The 17,253-nt window shown below is 48.7% G+C and overlaps 1 protein-coding gene across 2 annotated transcripts in view; it reads right to left on the reverse strand.

The window, feature by feature from the left end:
* The window catches only part of NUP210 (nucleoporin 210), a 105,300-nt gene that overhangs the window by 84,283 nt on the left and 3,764 nt on the right, over window positions 1-17,253 (reverse strand). For both annotated transcript variants that reach the window (XR_012011492.1, XM_072784974.1), the window contains exons 2-3: window positions 2,140-2,276; window positions 507-638 (exon numbers count right to left, since the gene is read on the reverse strand). Coding sequence is in view for 1 of the 2 variants with exons in the window: in XM_072784974.1 (XP_072641075.1) it covers window positions 507-638; window positions 2,140-2,276 (269 nt within the window). In the remaining variant the exon portion in view is untranslated. The remainder of the gene's footprint in view (window positions 1-506; window positions 639-2,139; window positions 2,277-17,253) is intronic.

Raw genomic sequence — 17,253 nt, forward strand, 5'->3', positions numbered from 1 at the left:
AGATCTTCTAAGAACCCCAGAACAATCCAATATTGGATCCAGTGAAGTAAAGTGAAAGACGGTGCAAGGGACAGCACGCAGACATCTCCCAGCGTGCACACACATTCGCATGTGTGCCCTGCAGTCTGGACCAGGAAGCCAACCCCAGCCCTCAAAGCCAGGCAAGGAGAAGGCTCCCACTGTTTCCAGAGTGGTGATTCAGTGAGCCTCTCCCAGCCTCTCATTGCTGCCAAGACATTGGATGTCAGCTTCCCAAAGGTATGCCTTTACCCAGCACAATCCCGTGCACAGGCATGGAATCTGCCTCCAGGGATGCCGAATCTCTCATCTCACAGGCCCTGCTGCAGAGGCCAAGGGGTGCCACCTCCCAAGGCCTGGGGGCTACTCAGAGTGGTCCTGACCTCTTCAGCGTCTCCCCAGCACTAACCCTGCCATCCTGGCTGGAACAGCCCTCCACGGGGGAACAGCAGGGCCAGACAAGCAGACTGTCAGGGGCACGTCCTCACCTTCAGAGTCCAGAGCCTGGATCTTCAGCTCCAGGGGAGAGTCCTCCAGGTAGAGTTCACGGGTAGTGGAGACAATCTGAATGCCGTGGATGAGGTCGACGATGGCATCACAGCGCAGGACCTGGCCCGTGGCTGGAGGGATGGGAATAGAGGGGTTGGCACAGAAGGCGGCACCCCGACCCCACCTCCAGGGTCTCATAGCTCAGGTACTCTTGCACTTTGGCAAAGATGAGAGCAACCAACAAAACCACGGCCATGAAATGGAGCCGGGTGATCCTCAGAAGCCAAGCTGCTGACCAGCACGCAGGCCTTCTCAAAGTCAGCGTGGACCTGTACGGAGTAAGGGCTCGGAGGCATTTTCATCACCCCTCTTGCACTTTTGCAAGGTGAGCACCAGCATTTTAGGCTGTGTATGAGAAAACTCCTCAGAGAAAATCTGGTTTTGATGGGGTGTGACCATTAAGTTAAATGGCCAGGATACATTGTGATGAGTTAGCATCCAGAAAGATAACACTGTTCTGAATGCTTGCCCCTACACTAAAATTAGGAACTGCACCCAGGGTTTGTTTGCTTTGCACTGGTGTTTTCACACAAGACTATCAACTGTACTATAGAATAAAAGAGTTGTGTGAGCAAGCACAGAGTTTTTTACTTGCCCCATAAATAAGATACATAAATGGCATTACCTGGAGAATTCTCCAGTTAAAAATAATGGCATGTGACACAAAATCATTCTGACCATTCTCCAGGCACCATATGAAAACCTGTGTACTGTTAATGGTACCTTGTTTGAAAGCACTACATCAAAAGCCATAAAATATATTCATATGTAAAACTGGGAATCTATCCTTGGCAGAAAATAGCTTCAAAGAATCCAAAATTGTTCTCTGTACAAACATATTTACTTTTCTGTATATGCTGGAACAGACATCTGAAAACAATCTAAAGTCCAATAGAAGGGGATCCTTACAGGACAACCCCCCATGAGGAATATTATTCAGCCATTAAAAATGACTCTAATAAAAATAAGAACTTTTCATATCATGTTAAGTGGAAGAAAACATGACAGGAAATGACATTAATTGTCTTCTAAGCATTTTACAACCATAGGATGTTAAGTTAAATATGGGGTAGTAAAAGAATTGCAACAACTTTCTTCACTTTGACTCAATACCCACAGAGGAGTTATCTGGGTAACAAATAATTATTTATAAATTAAAGTCAGGGGATGCCTGGGTGGCTCAGTGGTTGAGCATCTGCCTTTGGCTCAGGTCGTGATCCCAGGGTCCCAGGATTGAGTCCCACATCAGGGTCCCCACGGGGAGCCTGCTTCTCCCTCTGCCTATGTCTCTGCCTCTCTCTGTGTCTCTCACGAATAAATGAATACAATCTTTAAAAAAAAAAAAAGAAATGAAAGCCAGCCTCCACGAGAGGGAAAACAGGACACAGTGCTGTTGGGAGGAACTAGAGCTGGTGCTGCTTGCTTGGCCTTCCCTCCTGCCTGAGCATCCTTTGCCCCAACAAGAGAAAGAGAAAGCACTGCCAAGGGCAGGCTACATGGCCAAGGTCTCAGTGGGGTAATTCCCAACTCTTGTCCCTGCCAGGGTTCCCACAGGGCACTCGAAGCTCTTACTGATGTCCTCGGCGAAGATGATGCTGGTCAGGCGGGCAGGCTGAGACAGGCGTGCCTGCACCACTGCCTTTTGGGAGCACTGCGCTTCATCCGCTCCCAGTGGCTCTATACTGGCCACCTCTGGCCGGGTAGATGACCTGCGACAAGAAGGTAAGAACTGACTCTCTGAAGCATCCCCAAGAGGCACAGCGGGGCCCAGAAGCCAAAGGTGCAATTCCCCATCTGGAGCTCCATCCCAGACTTAAACGGAGAACAAAGGTGGGCAGCATCCAGGATCTTCACACCCAGGAAGACATGGGGCCTGGCTGATGCCCCTCCAAATAGGAGAACGATCACCTGAGTGCATGGGACCTCTACACACGTTTCTGCCGAACAAATTACAGGACACCTAACACATGGGAACAATCTCCGTGATCAGTAGATGGTCACCTTACAAGACTAATCTATGCAACTAGAAATGACTATTGGTGGGAAAACTGCCTATGGTGTCTGGTTAGGAGGAACCGCTGTGTATCCCTGCTGACCTCTGGGCGAGCCTGGCACATAGCAGGTACCCGGACAGCTCTAAACAGGTCTTATAAAACCTGGACATCCTCAACTGTAAGGATAACAACAATTGCGATCATAAAATCCTGATGTGCACAAAGCTGACATTACAGAGAAGATGGGGAGAGAGACCAGTAACATCTATAAGGTGACTTTCTATTGGGAGACAGGGCTTGACAACAACAGGATGAAGGGATAGCATGGCTGGGGGAGTGAGCCAAGGTTAGTGCCATGGTTTCTCACCTATGACACAGGCTAACAACAGTTTCCGAGTTGAGGCGGGATGGGAATGAGTGGCTATGGGCAGAGCAGATACTTCACAGAAAGTACTGAGTGAGCATGTGTCATTGTAGTTCTCTGCAGACAGGAAGCTCAGGGGAGCCTCTGGGGGAGACCCCTCAGTGAATACCACACAAAGATCTGGTGTTTCAGGCAAGGTCCTGATGTGGGAACAGCCAGGAGCGCTTCAAGAACAGGAGGGCTAGTGTGATCTGAGACCTGAGACTCAGGTCAGGGAGCTGGGCAGCGGCTGAGGTCAAGGAGATGGGAGGTACTGGCCAGAGCCTGTGCTCTTAACCAACACCCTGACCTGCTAATGGCTTTTATTGAGAATTGTTCAAAATTTGGAGTCTAATCATCAGGGAAATGTAAGTCAAAACTACAATGTGAGATCATTACCTCACACCTGTTAGAATGGCTATTATCAAAAAGATAAGAGATAACAAGTGCTGGCAAGGAGGTGGGAAAAAGGGAGCCCTCCTGTACTATTGGTGGGAATGCAAGCTGGTGCAGCCACTCTGGAAAACAGTATGGAGGTTCCTCCAAAAAAAAATTAAAATAGAGCTACCATATGATCCATCAATTCCACTTCTGAGAATATATCCTGAGGAAATGAAATCACTAACTTGAAGAGATATCTGCACTCCCAAGTTTATTGCAGCACTCTTCACAATAACCAAGACATGGAAACAACCGAAGTGTCCATCAATTGTCAAATGCATAAAGAAAATGTGGAACACACACATACACACACACAATCACACTGGAATATTACTCAGCCACAAAATAGGAAATCCTGCCTTTTGTGGCAACACGGATGGGCCCTCAGGGTGTTATGCTCAGTGAAACAAGTCAGAGAGAAAGACAAATACTATATGAGCTTACTTATATGTGAACTCTAAAAGCAACCAAACCCATAGATGCAGAGAACAGATTGGTGGTCGCCAGAGGTGGGGCAGAGTGGGGAGGAAATGGGAGAAGGGGATCAAAAGGGACAAAGTTACCTTTAACTTACTTTAACTTACTGTAACTATGTATGTGATGGGTGGTAACTAGACTTACTGTGATCATTTTGCAATATACACATGTATCAACTCATTATGTTGTACACCTTAAACTAGTACAATGTGATATGCCAAGTACATCTCAATAAAAAAATCCTTAAAGGAGATGGCAGGAACAGAGATCAGGGAGGCACTAGAGGCCAGAAGCAAAGAGCTTGGATCTGTTCCAAAAGCAATGACAAGCCCCTGGGGGATCTTAAGCAGGTGCACGATCCAGTCCGCTGCACACTCTACAGAGCAGAAAACAAGGTGTTCCCCTCAGGGAGTTGGCAGTATAATCCAGGACCTAGGGAAGGAGGGCCCCCCATGCAGAGTGTCCAACACTCATTCCCAGGGGCTTGCACTCAGCACCCTGATCACAGCAGGCTCTTCCAGTCTTAGCTTCCTTCCCTGCCCTTTGCTTAATTAAATTCACTGGAACACCATCGATCTGGGATATTCAGAAAGAAACTCATAAGAAAAAAAAAATGCCTGGTATTAAAAAGCAATGGTGTGAAATGTAGCCAAAGAGACATCTCCACGTCTGCTGGCATGTCACGGGTTGGGTGTCTCTCCAGGGCCAGGTAGGCACAGCAGCACCTCCTCACACACCTGAGGATGCTCTCATGGCACCAACACCACAGACATGCCGAGCTGCTGGTGGGGTGCCTGGAGACGCATCAACACCTCCACTCAAAGTACTCAGAACAGAAACCTCACCCACTGTGTTAAGGAAGGAGCCCCAAGCCCCTGAGGAAGTGCACTGCAGTCCCCTCGCAGAGGGTTTTCTTCTGAGAAAACAGCATGTCAGAGACTAAGGAAAGACAAAGTGGGCAGGGACGCATACACAGGTAAGAAAGTGAGAGGAGGTGCCTGTGACAATGCGCCTCACACCATGCTAGAAACACACTTCATTTAGCTGGTGGCAGCTCTGGGACTCAAAGATAGTTTTGTTTCTTCTTTTTAAAGATTTTATTTATTTGAGAGAGAGAGAGCATGAGAGAGAGAGAGAGCACAGCAGAGGGGAGAGGCAGGGGTAGAAGGAGAAGCAGTCTCCCCACTGAGCAGGGAGCCTGATGTGGGGCTCGATCCCAGGACCTCAAGATCATGATCTGAGCCAAAGGCAGATGCTTAACCGACTGAGCCACTCAGGCGCCCCTCTAGATAATTTTCAGGGGCACCTGGGTGGCTCAGTGGTTGAGTGTCTGCCTTTGGCCCAGGTCGTGATCCCCAGGTCCTGGGATCCAGTCCCACATTGGGCTCCTCGCAGGGAGCTTGCTTCTCCCTCTGCCTGTGTCTCTGCCTCTGTCTCTCATGAACAAATAAATAAAATCTTTAAAAAAAATTTTTTAAATTAAGATAGTTTTCAAAGACTGTTAAACAACACAAACACACACATATATAAAACACGTGGAACTGAGTGTGGAAACAAGAAAATTAGAAAACTCACACGGATGAGAAGAGGCTAAGAAGGCAGGACAAAAAAACCACAATGTGGATCCCATCCAGGAACAGAAGAAGAACATCCATGGGAAAACTGTGACATGCAAATAGTCTAGAGGTTGGTGACTATTCACTGGTGTTCATTTCTTCATCTTGATGAACGTTCCTGGTTGTGGACACATGAACTTCAGGGAAGCTGGGTAAAGGGTATAAGGAATCTCTATATTATCTTTGCAACATTTCTATAAATCTAAAATTATTCCAGGGCAGCCTGGGTGGCTCAGCAGTTTAGCGTGCCACCTTCAGCCCAGGGTGTAATCCTGGAGACTTGGGATCGAGTCCCGCCCGCATTAGGCTCCCTGCATGGAGCCTGCTTCTCCCTCTGCCTGTGTCTCTGCCTTTCTCTCTCTCTGTGTCTCTCATGAATAAATAAATAAAATCTTTTTAAAAAAATAAAAGTAAAATAAACTTATTCCACAATTTAAAATTTAAAAAAGACAAAAACAAAAAACAAAAAATAAATTAATTAAAAAAAGACGCGGTGGGGGTAAATACACCAAGCACAGAGGATGTTTAGGGCATGAAACTATGCTGTCTGATATGATGATGATGACACAAGTGATTGTACGTTTGTCCAAACCCATGGGACGTAGGATGCCAAGTATGAGCCATGATGTAAGCTAAAGACTTTGGTTGCCAATGATGTGTTGATGTAGGTTCACTGATTCTAACAAATGTTGACAGTGGAGGATGTTACAGGGGGTGCTCTGTAATATGGGATTTCTGTGATTTTGGCTCAATTTCTGTGAAGGCTGAAATTGCTCTCAAAAATAAAGTTTATTTCAAAAGACAATTCATCATATCCCACTTCTATGCTTCAGAAACAGTGTGGTATATGTCTTGCTTGCTCCCTGGCCCCTTGGTGGCCAGACCTGGGGGCTCCCAGTCTGGGCTGAAAACACCTCCTCACTTTTCTGAATCTCAGTCTCCTCAAGACTAAAACAAGGACAGCTACCTCTTCTCCCGCTACCTCACAGCAGCGAGCTAATCTGAGACGGAGCCCCGGGTAATGAATCAATACAGGTAAGAACGGTGCTAGGCCAGGAATCAGGAATTCTCTCTCCCGCATCCCCCCGCCCTTGCAGGGCTGCCACCTAAAGGCCCTGGCAGCCTGGAGGTCTGGCTGGAAACACCCCACCTCTCCCTCTAGGCCTGCGTGCTGCCAGGTGAGGTTCAGTCCAGATGAACCTGTCCGAGAGAAAGCTGGCAGATCACATTTAGCCTTAACAATCGCCTTAACAAAACTCACAGGTGAAATTAATTTAACAGACTCTTGGTTAGAGCAGTTTGAGATTCACACAAAATTGAGTGCTAACTAGGGAGAGTTCCCATACTCTGTACCCCCCACACACTTGTCAACATGCCTCAAGGGAGGGTACGTCTGTGACAACTGGGAACCCACACTGACACATCACCATCACCCAGAGCCTACAGTTTACGTGGGAGTTCATTCTCGGTGCTGCAGTCTGTATGAGGACATGTATCCAGCATCTGTAACCCACACTTAGTGGTTTCACTGCCCTAGAAAACCTTGTGCTCCACCGATTCATTCCTATTTTTTAAAAAGTTCCTATTAAAAAGACATTATTAAGGGGCGCCTGGGTGGCTCAGTCAGTTAAGCGTCTGCCTTTGGCTCAGGTCATGAATTCAAGGTCCTGGGATTGAGCCCCAACTTTGGTTTCCTGCCCAGCAGGGAGCCTGCTTCTCCCTCTCCCTCTGCCTGCTTTTTTTTCTCTCTCTCTCCCAAATGAATAAATCTTAAAAAAAAAAAAAGCCATACTAAAGCAATAGAGGAATTAATTTTAATTATACCTATGATGTAACCCAATACATCCCAGACGTCCTCATTCCAACACACTGCCCAGCGACACCCCAGGCACTCATCGCCACTTGAGGAGACGATGGCCCAGGCCAGCCAGCTCTGCGGACTGCTCTGCAGGTGGAGAGCCAGGTAGGCACATACTCCTCTCGATCCACCTCCTGTCCCGGGGTTATCTTCTAACCCCTGCCAAGGCCTGGCTTGGGAGTTGGCGGGTGCTGAGTGCTCTTAGCACCTCTTGAGAAAGTTTCCCCTCTTCACCTTTAGGGCTGATCCAAGGGTGCTAAGTCTCCAGATAACAGCCTCCAGATAAGACAAAGCAGCATGCTGGACCTCCAGCTGGAAGGAGGCGCCCACCCCATCCTGAGGCCTGCAGGCTGTCCTAGCATCCCAGCCAGGAGACAGGGGGATCCCACGCAGGGGAGACAGGCTCCAGCACAGGCTGGCAGCAGGCTTCAGCCTCAGTCACTGCACCTGCTCAACTCGGCTAAGCTGGGGCAATGGGAGCCACACTCCTTAACAGGGCATCTGGGAGGGCCAGAAAGCACCTCATAAGAAACACTAAAGTGCCGAGAAACGTCGGCAGATGTGGCAGACGGCCAGGCCTGGGACAGACCATGCCACATTCCCTACCCGCTCATGTCGCCAACAAATTTTCTCTGATCTCCAGGATGCTGCATCTGAAGCTTCTGGAATGGCTCATGCCAGCCCCCTACAGGAGGGTTTATGACAGCCTAGGGTTGTGTTTCTGTTACCAGCAGAAGGGCTCTTTTCAGTTATCTGACATTTTCTGGGACATCCTGAGGCCTGCCTGCTTCAGCTGGTACTTTAAAGAGGCACAAAAGAACCTCAGAATCCAAAAAATAAATAAATAAATAAATAAATAAAAAATAAAAAAAAAGAACCTCAGAATCCAGTAATTGTGTGTCTCTGTCACAGTGAGGTTCACATGGAATATAGGTGAAAAAGCATATTCGAAAGTGTTTGTCGGGAATGTGTCAGGCAGGCATCCTTGGGACTCGAAGCCCAAACGGAGACTGCCAGGGGAAGGGGGTAAAAACACTGGGCAGCAACCAGGACAGAGGGGCACCTGGTGGCTCAGTTGAGCATCTGCCTTTGAGTCCCACGTCGGGCTCCCTGCAGGGAGACTGCTTCTCCCTCTGCCTGTGTCTCCGCCTCTGTCACTCTCATGATTCAACTTCTAAATATAAATATTTCCCCCTAACAGTGAACATAACTTAGAGAATGGCTGTTGTGCCCTCACTGTACAGGGAAGTAAACAGAGGCTCAGAAAGAGGGAACTGGTTATGGGCCATGCTGAGGGCCAGGGCCAGCACACATGTGATCCAAGGCCAAATTTGGGTGTCTTCTGCTCTTCAAGTCCCCTTCTGGATACACAGAAGTGCTCTCTCTGCATCTCACAGATCTCCAAGTGGGCTTAAAAAACCGTACAGATGCTCTGGAAGGGTAGGCTGGCTCCATCCGGGGCTGGGCATGAAGACCTGGCTACACATATGCAATTCTGGCATATTTCTGCTTCCAGGATCTGGCAAAAGAATCACCTTTTCCAGAGAGGGAGAACGGGTAATTCTCAAAACACAACAGTTAATCACACGAAGCCAGGCACACAGGGGCAGGGAGTGGCAGAGGAGATAAGAGAGGGAATGATGAGCAAGAGCACCTCACATCTGGCTAGTGCTGAGACCTCAAGGGACTATTTTTTTATTAAAAAATAAAAGTATGGGACACCTGGCTGGCTCAGTTGGAAGAGCATGTGACTCTTGATCTTGGGGTCATGAGTTCAAGCCCCATGCTGGCTATAGCGATTACCCAAATAAATAAAACTTTAAAATATAATATAAAAAGGTGCTGGGGAAGTTCAATAATCTTATGTGTCAGCTTGACTGGGTCAAGAGGTCACTTGGGTAAACATTATTCTGGGTGTTTCTGCAAGGGTATTTTTGGATGAGATTAACATTTAAACCAGTAGACTAAGTAGATTGCCCTAATGTCAGTGGGCCTCACCCAATCAGTTGAAGGCCTGAATAGACCAAAAGAGCTGATCCTCTTCCAATTAAGAATTTCTCTTGTCTGACTGCCTTTGTATTGGGACATTGGCTTATTGCCTTCAGACTCAAACAAACATCAGCTTTTCCTGGGTCTCCAGCCTGCAGCCTTTAGATGAGAGTTTTATCATTGGCTTTCCTGGGTCTCTAGTTTTGCCAACTCATCCTGTAGATCTTGGGGTTTGTGAGCCTCCAAAATCACATGGGCCAATTCCTTATAATAAATCTCTTTAAATATAATAAAATTATATACTATTGGTCCTGTTTCTCTAGAAAATCCTTACTAATACAGGGAGAAGGAAAAAGATCACAAAGGGGATTGTCCACCATGTGTTATGCCCAGAGCTGAAAACTGATACCCATCAGATTACTTATCCTCCAGCATGCCCATCTGGGAAAATGAAGCTGAGGCTTAGAGAGGTCCAGCAATTTCCCCAAAGCCACACAGCTGTAAGTGGCAGGGCCAGGGATCACAACAAGGTCTGTGCAACAAAAGGTCCAATATTTCTCCCACTTCATGAGTCTCTTCCTCAGGGTATGGCACACACAACACTGGAGAGGAGTGGTACACAGATGAACTGATTTCAATGGACTCTTTATGTATTTCAATCGTTATTCTTTCATTTTAAATTGTTTTAGGAAAAATAAATAAACTCATGAGCTCATAGACGTTAATACTGAATGAAGACAACATCAATATCAAAAAAAGAGAGAGAGAGACATTTTGTTGAAATAGTAAATTCCAATATCGTCATACATAAAAAGGCCCAACTCTGACAGGGGCACAAAGCATCTGCAGTTTGACAGCATGGGTGGCGTGGGGTCTAGGGAGAGTGAGGGGCTGAGCCTCGCCACACCAGCCACATCTCCTCTCTGGTACTATTGTATCCACTACCATTTCCCAAGGTTTCCAGAAACACAAAGACAGAGCAGCCTTGCACAGTGATACAAACAGCTCTGAAAACACGTCCTGGCTTGTACATCTTTCCACTTCCCCCCAGTTTAAATTAACTGCCACTCCGCAGAAAGGACTGGTGGTGCCTCAGCTGGCACACACTTGCTTCCTCCCTAGGTCTCGGCAGGGGCCAGCAGGTCTGTCCCACCATCTCACACACCAGCACTCCCCAGGGCCCCCGGGACAGGCTCCAGTGGCTTTCCTGGGCCCCTGTGCAGGGTGGTAAGCAGCACTTGGTGATGTTCTCTCACCCGTGGCTGTCTGCTTGCTACCAGGTAAGGCCCTAAGATGGCACAGTGCTGCCACTCACCAGCTGTGTGGCCTTTGGCAGATGATTCAACCTCTCTGGGCCTCGGTTTCATCTACACAATGGAATAAACATCATTCCTGCCACAAAGGATTGGGGGCTTAGATGGCATAGAAAATATTAAACTCTTACCACGGGCCTTGTACATAGGAAGCTCACAAGTTCAGGAAACAGAAGGTGGTTCCCAAATGAGGGGTCTTTGGTACAGTTCTGACCACAAGAACTTTGCTTGTTAAAGACAGTTAGACAGGGATGCCTGGCTGGCTCAGTTGGTGGAACGTGCAGCACATGATCTTGGGGTTGTAAGTTTGAGCCTCATTTGGGTACAGACGTTACTTAAAATGAAATCTTAAAAATGAATGAAGGCAGTCAGGTAGACAATGCAGGTCCTTCTATACCGTGATCACTTATGCCTCACGCTGTCCATCCCCTTCCCTGAGTGATGGTCCCTGCTGTCAGGGCCCCCACGGCAGCTTCACCATGAGCCCCACCACCCACAAAGGCAGACATCTTCAGAAACACAAGCAAAGATTCAAGTCCAAGACAGGGTTGCTGGCCTGAGGCCACACTGCTGGCAAGATCCCAAGCCACTGGACTTGGAGTCTAACCTCTACTCAGAAGCCCACTTCTCCCTCCACCCTACCCCAGCTCTCACACCTTCATTCTTTTGCTGCTGCTGTTCCTGCCACTTCACACACCCTTCTCCAAGCTCTCTGGCTACACAGCCTTCATAGCTCACAGTAAATGGCAGCTCTTCCATGGACCCATCCCCAAGCCTCCTCACACCTCTCCTCTCAGGCCCACAGCCCCACAGGTCCTCCATGGGGTCCCTAATACACACATTCATTCATTCATTCATTCATTCATTCACCAAATCCATACTGACTGGGTCACATGCCATATTTCAGGTACTGTTCTAAGTGCTGGGGAGTACACCAAAGTACAAAATCTGCATTAGTCCCCACCTTCATGAAGCCTTCATCTCAGTGAGAAACAAAACAAATAAGCGAATATAGGATCTTACACAATAGGGCTGTGAACAAACATAAAGCAGGGATGGGAAAGGTTGTGATTTTCAGGAGGATGATCAGAGGAGGGCTAACAGAGAGGATGACTTTTTTTTAAAGATTTTATTTATTTATTCATGAGAGACACAGACAGAGAGGCAGAGACATAGGTGAAGGGAGAAGCAGGCTCCCTGTGGGGAGCCCAATGTGGGACTCAATCCCAGGACCCCGGGATCACACCCCAAGCCAAAGGCAGATGCTCAAGCACTGAGCCACCCAGGTGCCCCAAGAGGGTGACGTATGAACACAGCCTCAAATGTGTCTGAAGCAGAGGCCATCATTGGCTCTTTGAACATCTGGAAGAAGAGCATTCAAGGCAAAAGGATCAACATGCCCAAATGGCTCAAGCCAAAGGCTCAGCAATGACCCTCTTCCTGTCCAACTTCCCTCAGAGACAGTGTGAGGACAGAGCCTGTGGCCTGTTCCTTCCTTGCCCCCACTGGCCCTAGCACAAGACTCTGGTACAAGGTCCTATAGATGCCTTGTCAGGCTATAGATTCTCTTCTATTCCTCATTTGCTACAAATTTTTATCATGAATGGACACTGAATTGCTTTGCACCTATGGAGACAACTAATTATATGGCTTTTATTCTTCATTCTATGGATATGGTGAATTACACTGATTGCTAAAGTTAAACCAACATTGCATTCCTGGGATTTACCCCAGTGGGTCATGACGACACATCACTCTATTTTAGATTTTTCTGGATTTGATTTGCTCTTATTTTATGAAAGAATGTTTTACCTTTGGCCTGTGGATTTCTTTTTCTTGTAATGTTTTCGTTTGGTCTGCAATCAGTGGAATGCTGGCCTCATAAAAATGGCCTAGGAAATAATCACTCTTTGTCTCCTTCCCAGAAGAGTTCATAAAAAATGTGTACTACTTCTTCCTTAAATGTTTCATAGGATTTACAGACAGGTCATCTGGGCTTGGAATTTTCTTTATGAGAGGGTTTTTGATTATACACCTAATTTTTACCAAATGCCCTAAATGGAACAGAAGGCAAGGAGGATGTCACTCCTGTAGGGGGCTTATGTTGGATTTTGGCTGCCCAGCCTCCATCCACATCTTTCAGTTTACAGCACCCAGCTTTTCTGTGAGTGGTGCCTCTCCTCCACTCTTAGACACATAAGGCTCCAGAGAGTTTCACACTTCTCTGGACACGAGAAGGCCGGTGGCTGGGGCCTGACCAGTTGGCTCTGTGTTCACCTGGCCAGAGAGGGTTTCAGCCCCAAGCATGTGCCCAGGTGAGTTAGCCAGAAAGGGCCATGTGGCCTCTGTTCCACTAGACTTGCCTCTAGGGGTTGTACGGCTGGAACTGTGATCTTGCTTCCCCAGGAGAGTACCTGGCCAGAGCCAAGACAAGAGGACTGAGAAACCCAGGTCCTGCTAACAATCAGGGAAACCCTGCAGGACAGAATTCAGTGCCAGGAGCCCAAGCAACATTCCTTTGTTTTATTTAAACTGTTTTGGCTTGAGCCAAATGCACCACAAATGTTTCATTTGCTCCAAACATCTTATTAAAACCCCCATCTGACGGGCGCCTGGGTGGTGGCTCAGTCGGTTGAGCTTGGGAGCCTTGATCTCAGCTCAGGTCTTGATCTCGTGGTCATGAGTTCGGGCCCCACACTGGGTTCCATGGTGGGTGTGGAGCCTACTTAAAAACAAAAGACCAAAAAAACAAACAAACAAACAAAAAAAGACCATTTGATACCCCAGGAGACCCCCACATGGACATTAAGTCACCAGCCCGAGCTCACATTCCCAGAAAAACAGCTCGGTCCAGCCTAGTTCTGGACTCCTGCTCTGGACACTGCCCTACTCCCTAATGCTGAACACACAACTCTTCAAAACAGGGCCAAAGGCCTCTGGCACCATCAGGCCTGCCCATGGGGAGGGCCTGGGCTCCCAGATTCCAGCAGAAGATGGCCTCAACCCCCTCCTGAATCATTACCCCACCTGTATCTTTCAGACTGCTTTTGAAAAGTGTCATTGGTTTTATTAAACCAACCAATGGCTGAGAAGCACCAGCACGGCTCCCCGTGTACCCCAGAATCACGCCAGCTCTGGGGTAGGTGACCTGGTTTTGAATGTGGCTCTTCCACTAACTGGTTCCTGATCTCTGGCTCCCAAATTGCACAGGGAGTGGTCATTCTTACCAAAAAGGGTTTTGTTTTTAGGATTAAGTGGGGAGTAATAGAAAGGGACTAGCAAAAAAATGGGTTCTGCTATTCTGGTTCCCACTGCCACACACCCCCTGTGTGATATCTGAAGCCTCTGGATGTGCATCTGTGGCCTGTGGGGGAGCCAGCTGGACACCTGCATGTCTGCCAACCCCTCCCCACCTTCCAGGCCCCCTCCCGGACCAGTCACATCCAAGTACACCCTTGTATCTTTCCCTTATTTTTTTTTCTTTTAAATTGATTCTTCTTTAAAGAAAAAGTACTTGGAGAGAAAACCTTCTATCACTAGTATAAATGGAAAGCCAATACCATTTGCCATACATCTCAGGTAAACCATAAAAACAAACATGAATCAAAACAATGTGACTAGGCTCTGGGGGAGGGGGCACTGCTTCCTGCAAAGGTTCTGGGCTCATGTCCCTGCTCACAGGAGACAGGCAAATATTCCACGGTGTTAAGGAAAGCAGAATGGTGGCTTCCGGGGGCTGCAGGAGGAGGAAGGGGGGGGGTGGTGTTCCCTGTCTGATGGGATCAGAGTTTCAGTTGAAGATTATAGAAAAGTCCTGGAGGTAGATGGTGGGGATGGTGGCACAACAGTGAGAATGTCATTAAACACCACAACTGTATACCTAAAAACAATTAACACGGCAAATTTTACAGCATGTATGTCTTACCATAATTTTTTTAAAAATGTAAATAGCATATTGGCATCAGAGATACATTTTTATGTTGAGGAACTCTAAAGACTGACTGTGGCTGTTGAAGGGGTTAATCTCACACACGGTGGGTGCTCTGGAGCCCCACTGCCCCAGGGGAGCCATTCCCCACTCCTCAGAACACAGGAACAGGAGCGGGGCAGGGGAGCTCAAGGACACAGGAGCGTCAGGCCAGAAAGCAAGAGTCCAAAAGGAGAAGTGAGAGATGTCCAAAGAACAGGGGTGGGTGGGGGCGGGGAAAGCACAGCCCACCCGCCATCCACCTGCGTGCCAGCCCCTCTGCAGCAGAGACAGGGCCTGCAGGGAGGAAGCCACCCAGAGGGGCTGGCAGAGGAAGCAGGAAGAAAACAACCCAGCACCAGGTCAACTCTAGTCAACATACACTTCCCGGCACCTCCCTCAGCAGGTCCATGAGGGGAAATGAGGGAGGCCCCACCAGCCCTGCGGGGACCGGAGTTGCGGGTAGCCCCCGAGGCTGATGCAGAGCAGAGCAGAGATCCAGGCCCTGAGAACCAACTGGTCTCAGGCTAACACAGCCCAAGTCCTGACCCCAGCAAGCCACTTCCTATCTCCTAACCACGGCCCACAAGGTCCCACATGGCCCGGCCCTTGCCAACTTCTCTAACCTCACCCTTCCCCTCACCGAGCTTGCCTTCTCTGTGCCCCTCTAGCAAGTCTGGCCCCTCCTCAGGCCTTTGCACTTGCTGCTCCTCTGGCTGATACGAGCTCAAGTCCCAGGCCAGCTTCAAAAAGGGTTTTCTCCTGACCACGTTCTCCAGAATGGCACATCACCCTCTTCTGCAATCGTTATACACATGCTATTTTATGTCCTTTGCAGACTTATTACCACACAAAAGGCAGCCCCTGTCATCTTCGTTTATTATTTAACTCTCCCAACCAGCTGCAGGCTCCAGGAATGGAGCCTATGCCCACTATTCCATGACCCAGGATGAGGAGTAGTGCCCGGATGGGCTGTAAGCACAAACACGCATCACCTGGTAAGTGGATCCCCAGCCCTCACCTGGCAATCAGTGTTGCTGGTCAGGGCTTGTCCTCCCAGGGAATCTGGGCAGGCTGGTTCTTCACAGTGAGCACTGGTGGGCCACTGGCTGAATTAAACCCACTTTTCAGGTTAAGCCTCCACACTATAAATGCTTTATTTTAATTTTAGTGCCTGACTCTCCAATTTCCCCTGGGTCCTACTGCCTCCTCACCAATCCAGCTTCCAGCATGCAAACACCCCCGTCCTGCAGGTTGAGTCGGTGGGCTCAGCATAAGGCAGCTGGGTGGAATGACTTTCCAACTTGGCTCAGTGTGCAGAGGGGTTTCTGGAAGAGCCCAAGGAAATGGCAGGCCCCCTTTCTCTCCCACTTTCCCCAGGCTACAAGGGGACTGGTCACTTTCTTCCATTGGGGGCAGGCCCAGAGGCCCTGAGAGGTGCCACTGGCCTTGGACCTCGCACAGCTGCAGGTCAACAGAGGGGCTGTTGGCTCTTCCATGCCTACTGCTTCCCAAGGATGATCTGAGGTATGTGGGACACAACACCCACCATGACAAGTTCCACCGAGTGGGGACCCATGCAGCAGGACGGGGGTCCCATTTGCTCCTCCAAGAAGGCTTATGCCTGTGGCTGAGAAGTGCACCGTGGCAGAGGGGCTGTTGGCTCTTCCATGCCTACTGCTTCCCAAGGATGATCTGAGGTGTGTGGGACACAACACCCACCATGACAAGTTCCACCGAGTGGGGACCCATGCAGCAGGACAGGGGTCCCATTTGTTCCTCCAAGAAGGCTTATGCCTGTGGCTGAGAAGTGCACCGTGGTTCAGGACCAAGCCTGGCAGACACACCAGGCAGCTCCAGGGTGCCTCGGGGAGACTTTCAGGAGCAGGAAAGGGGGAGAATTCTGAGCACAGCAGTTTAGTGGGGGCTGCAGGATGCCCTGCCTGGATGTCGATCCAACTCCCCTCAGCCTGCAGCGCTGCATGCAGCTCACGGTGTACACACACAACCTTATCCAGTCAAACACCCTTGACCAAGAGGGCTGCCTCACCCAGAGGCCGGGGAGGTTGCACAACACCCCCTTCCCCCTGCAGCAGCCAATGGCCAGCTGATCACGGGTGAAAGAAAAGCTCAAAAGCTTGCTCTATCCTGCACCTCAAGGGAGGTGGACCTGAAGTGGAATTCAACTCCACAGGGTCACAAGGGCCATACAGACTTTCTCTAGGACCACATCCTTGCTCATCTCCTTCCTCTTTCCTATCCTGCCTCCCAGGAGAGCACACTCTCAAATAAACTACATACAACCAAATCCTCGTCTCTGGCTGTACTGGGAAACCAACCCAAGATACTCACTTTCTCCAAGACTGGGGAAACCAGAACACTGTGGGACTTTGATCACAGGGAAAAGCATAAGCAGATGGTGGAAGAGCAACCAAGCAGAATGGTGCTCAGACGCTCAAAGCTTAGGAAGACAATGAAGCACCATAGAAGAATACTTGAGTCTTAATATGAGCTGGAGAAGCTAGGGTCAGTTGGTGGAGCATGCAACTCTTGATCTCAGGGTCGTGAGTTCAAGCCCCATGTTGGGTGTAGAGATTACTTAAAAATAAAATCTTTAAAAAAAAAAAA

Source organism: Canis lupus, chromosome 19 (assembly GCF_048164855.1).
Source record: "Canis lupus baileyi chromosome 19, mCanLup2.hap1, whole genome shotgun sequence".
Classification (NCBI taxonomy): Eukaryota; Metazoa; Chordata; class Mammalia; order Carnivora; family Canidae; genus Canis; species Canis lupus.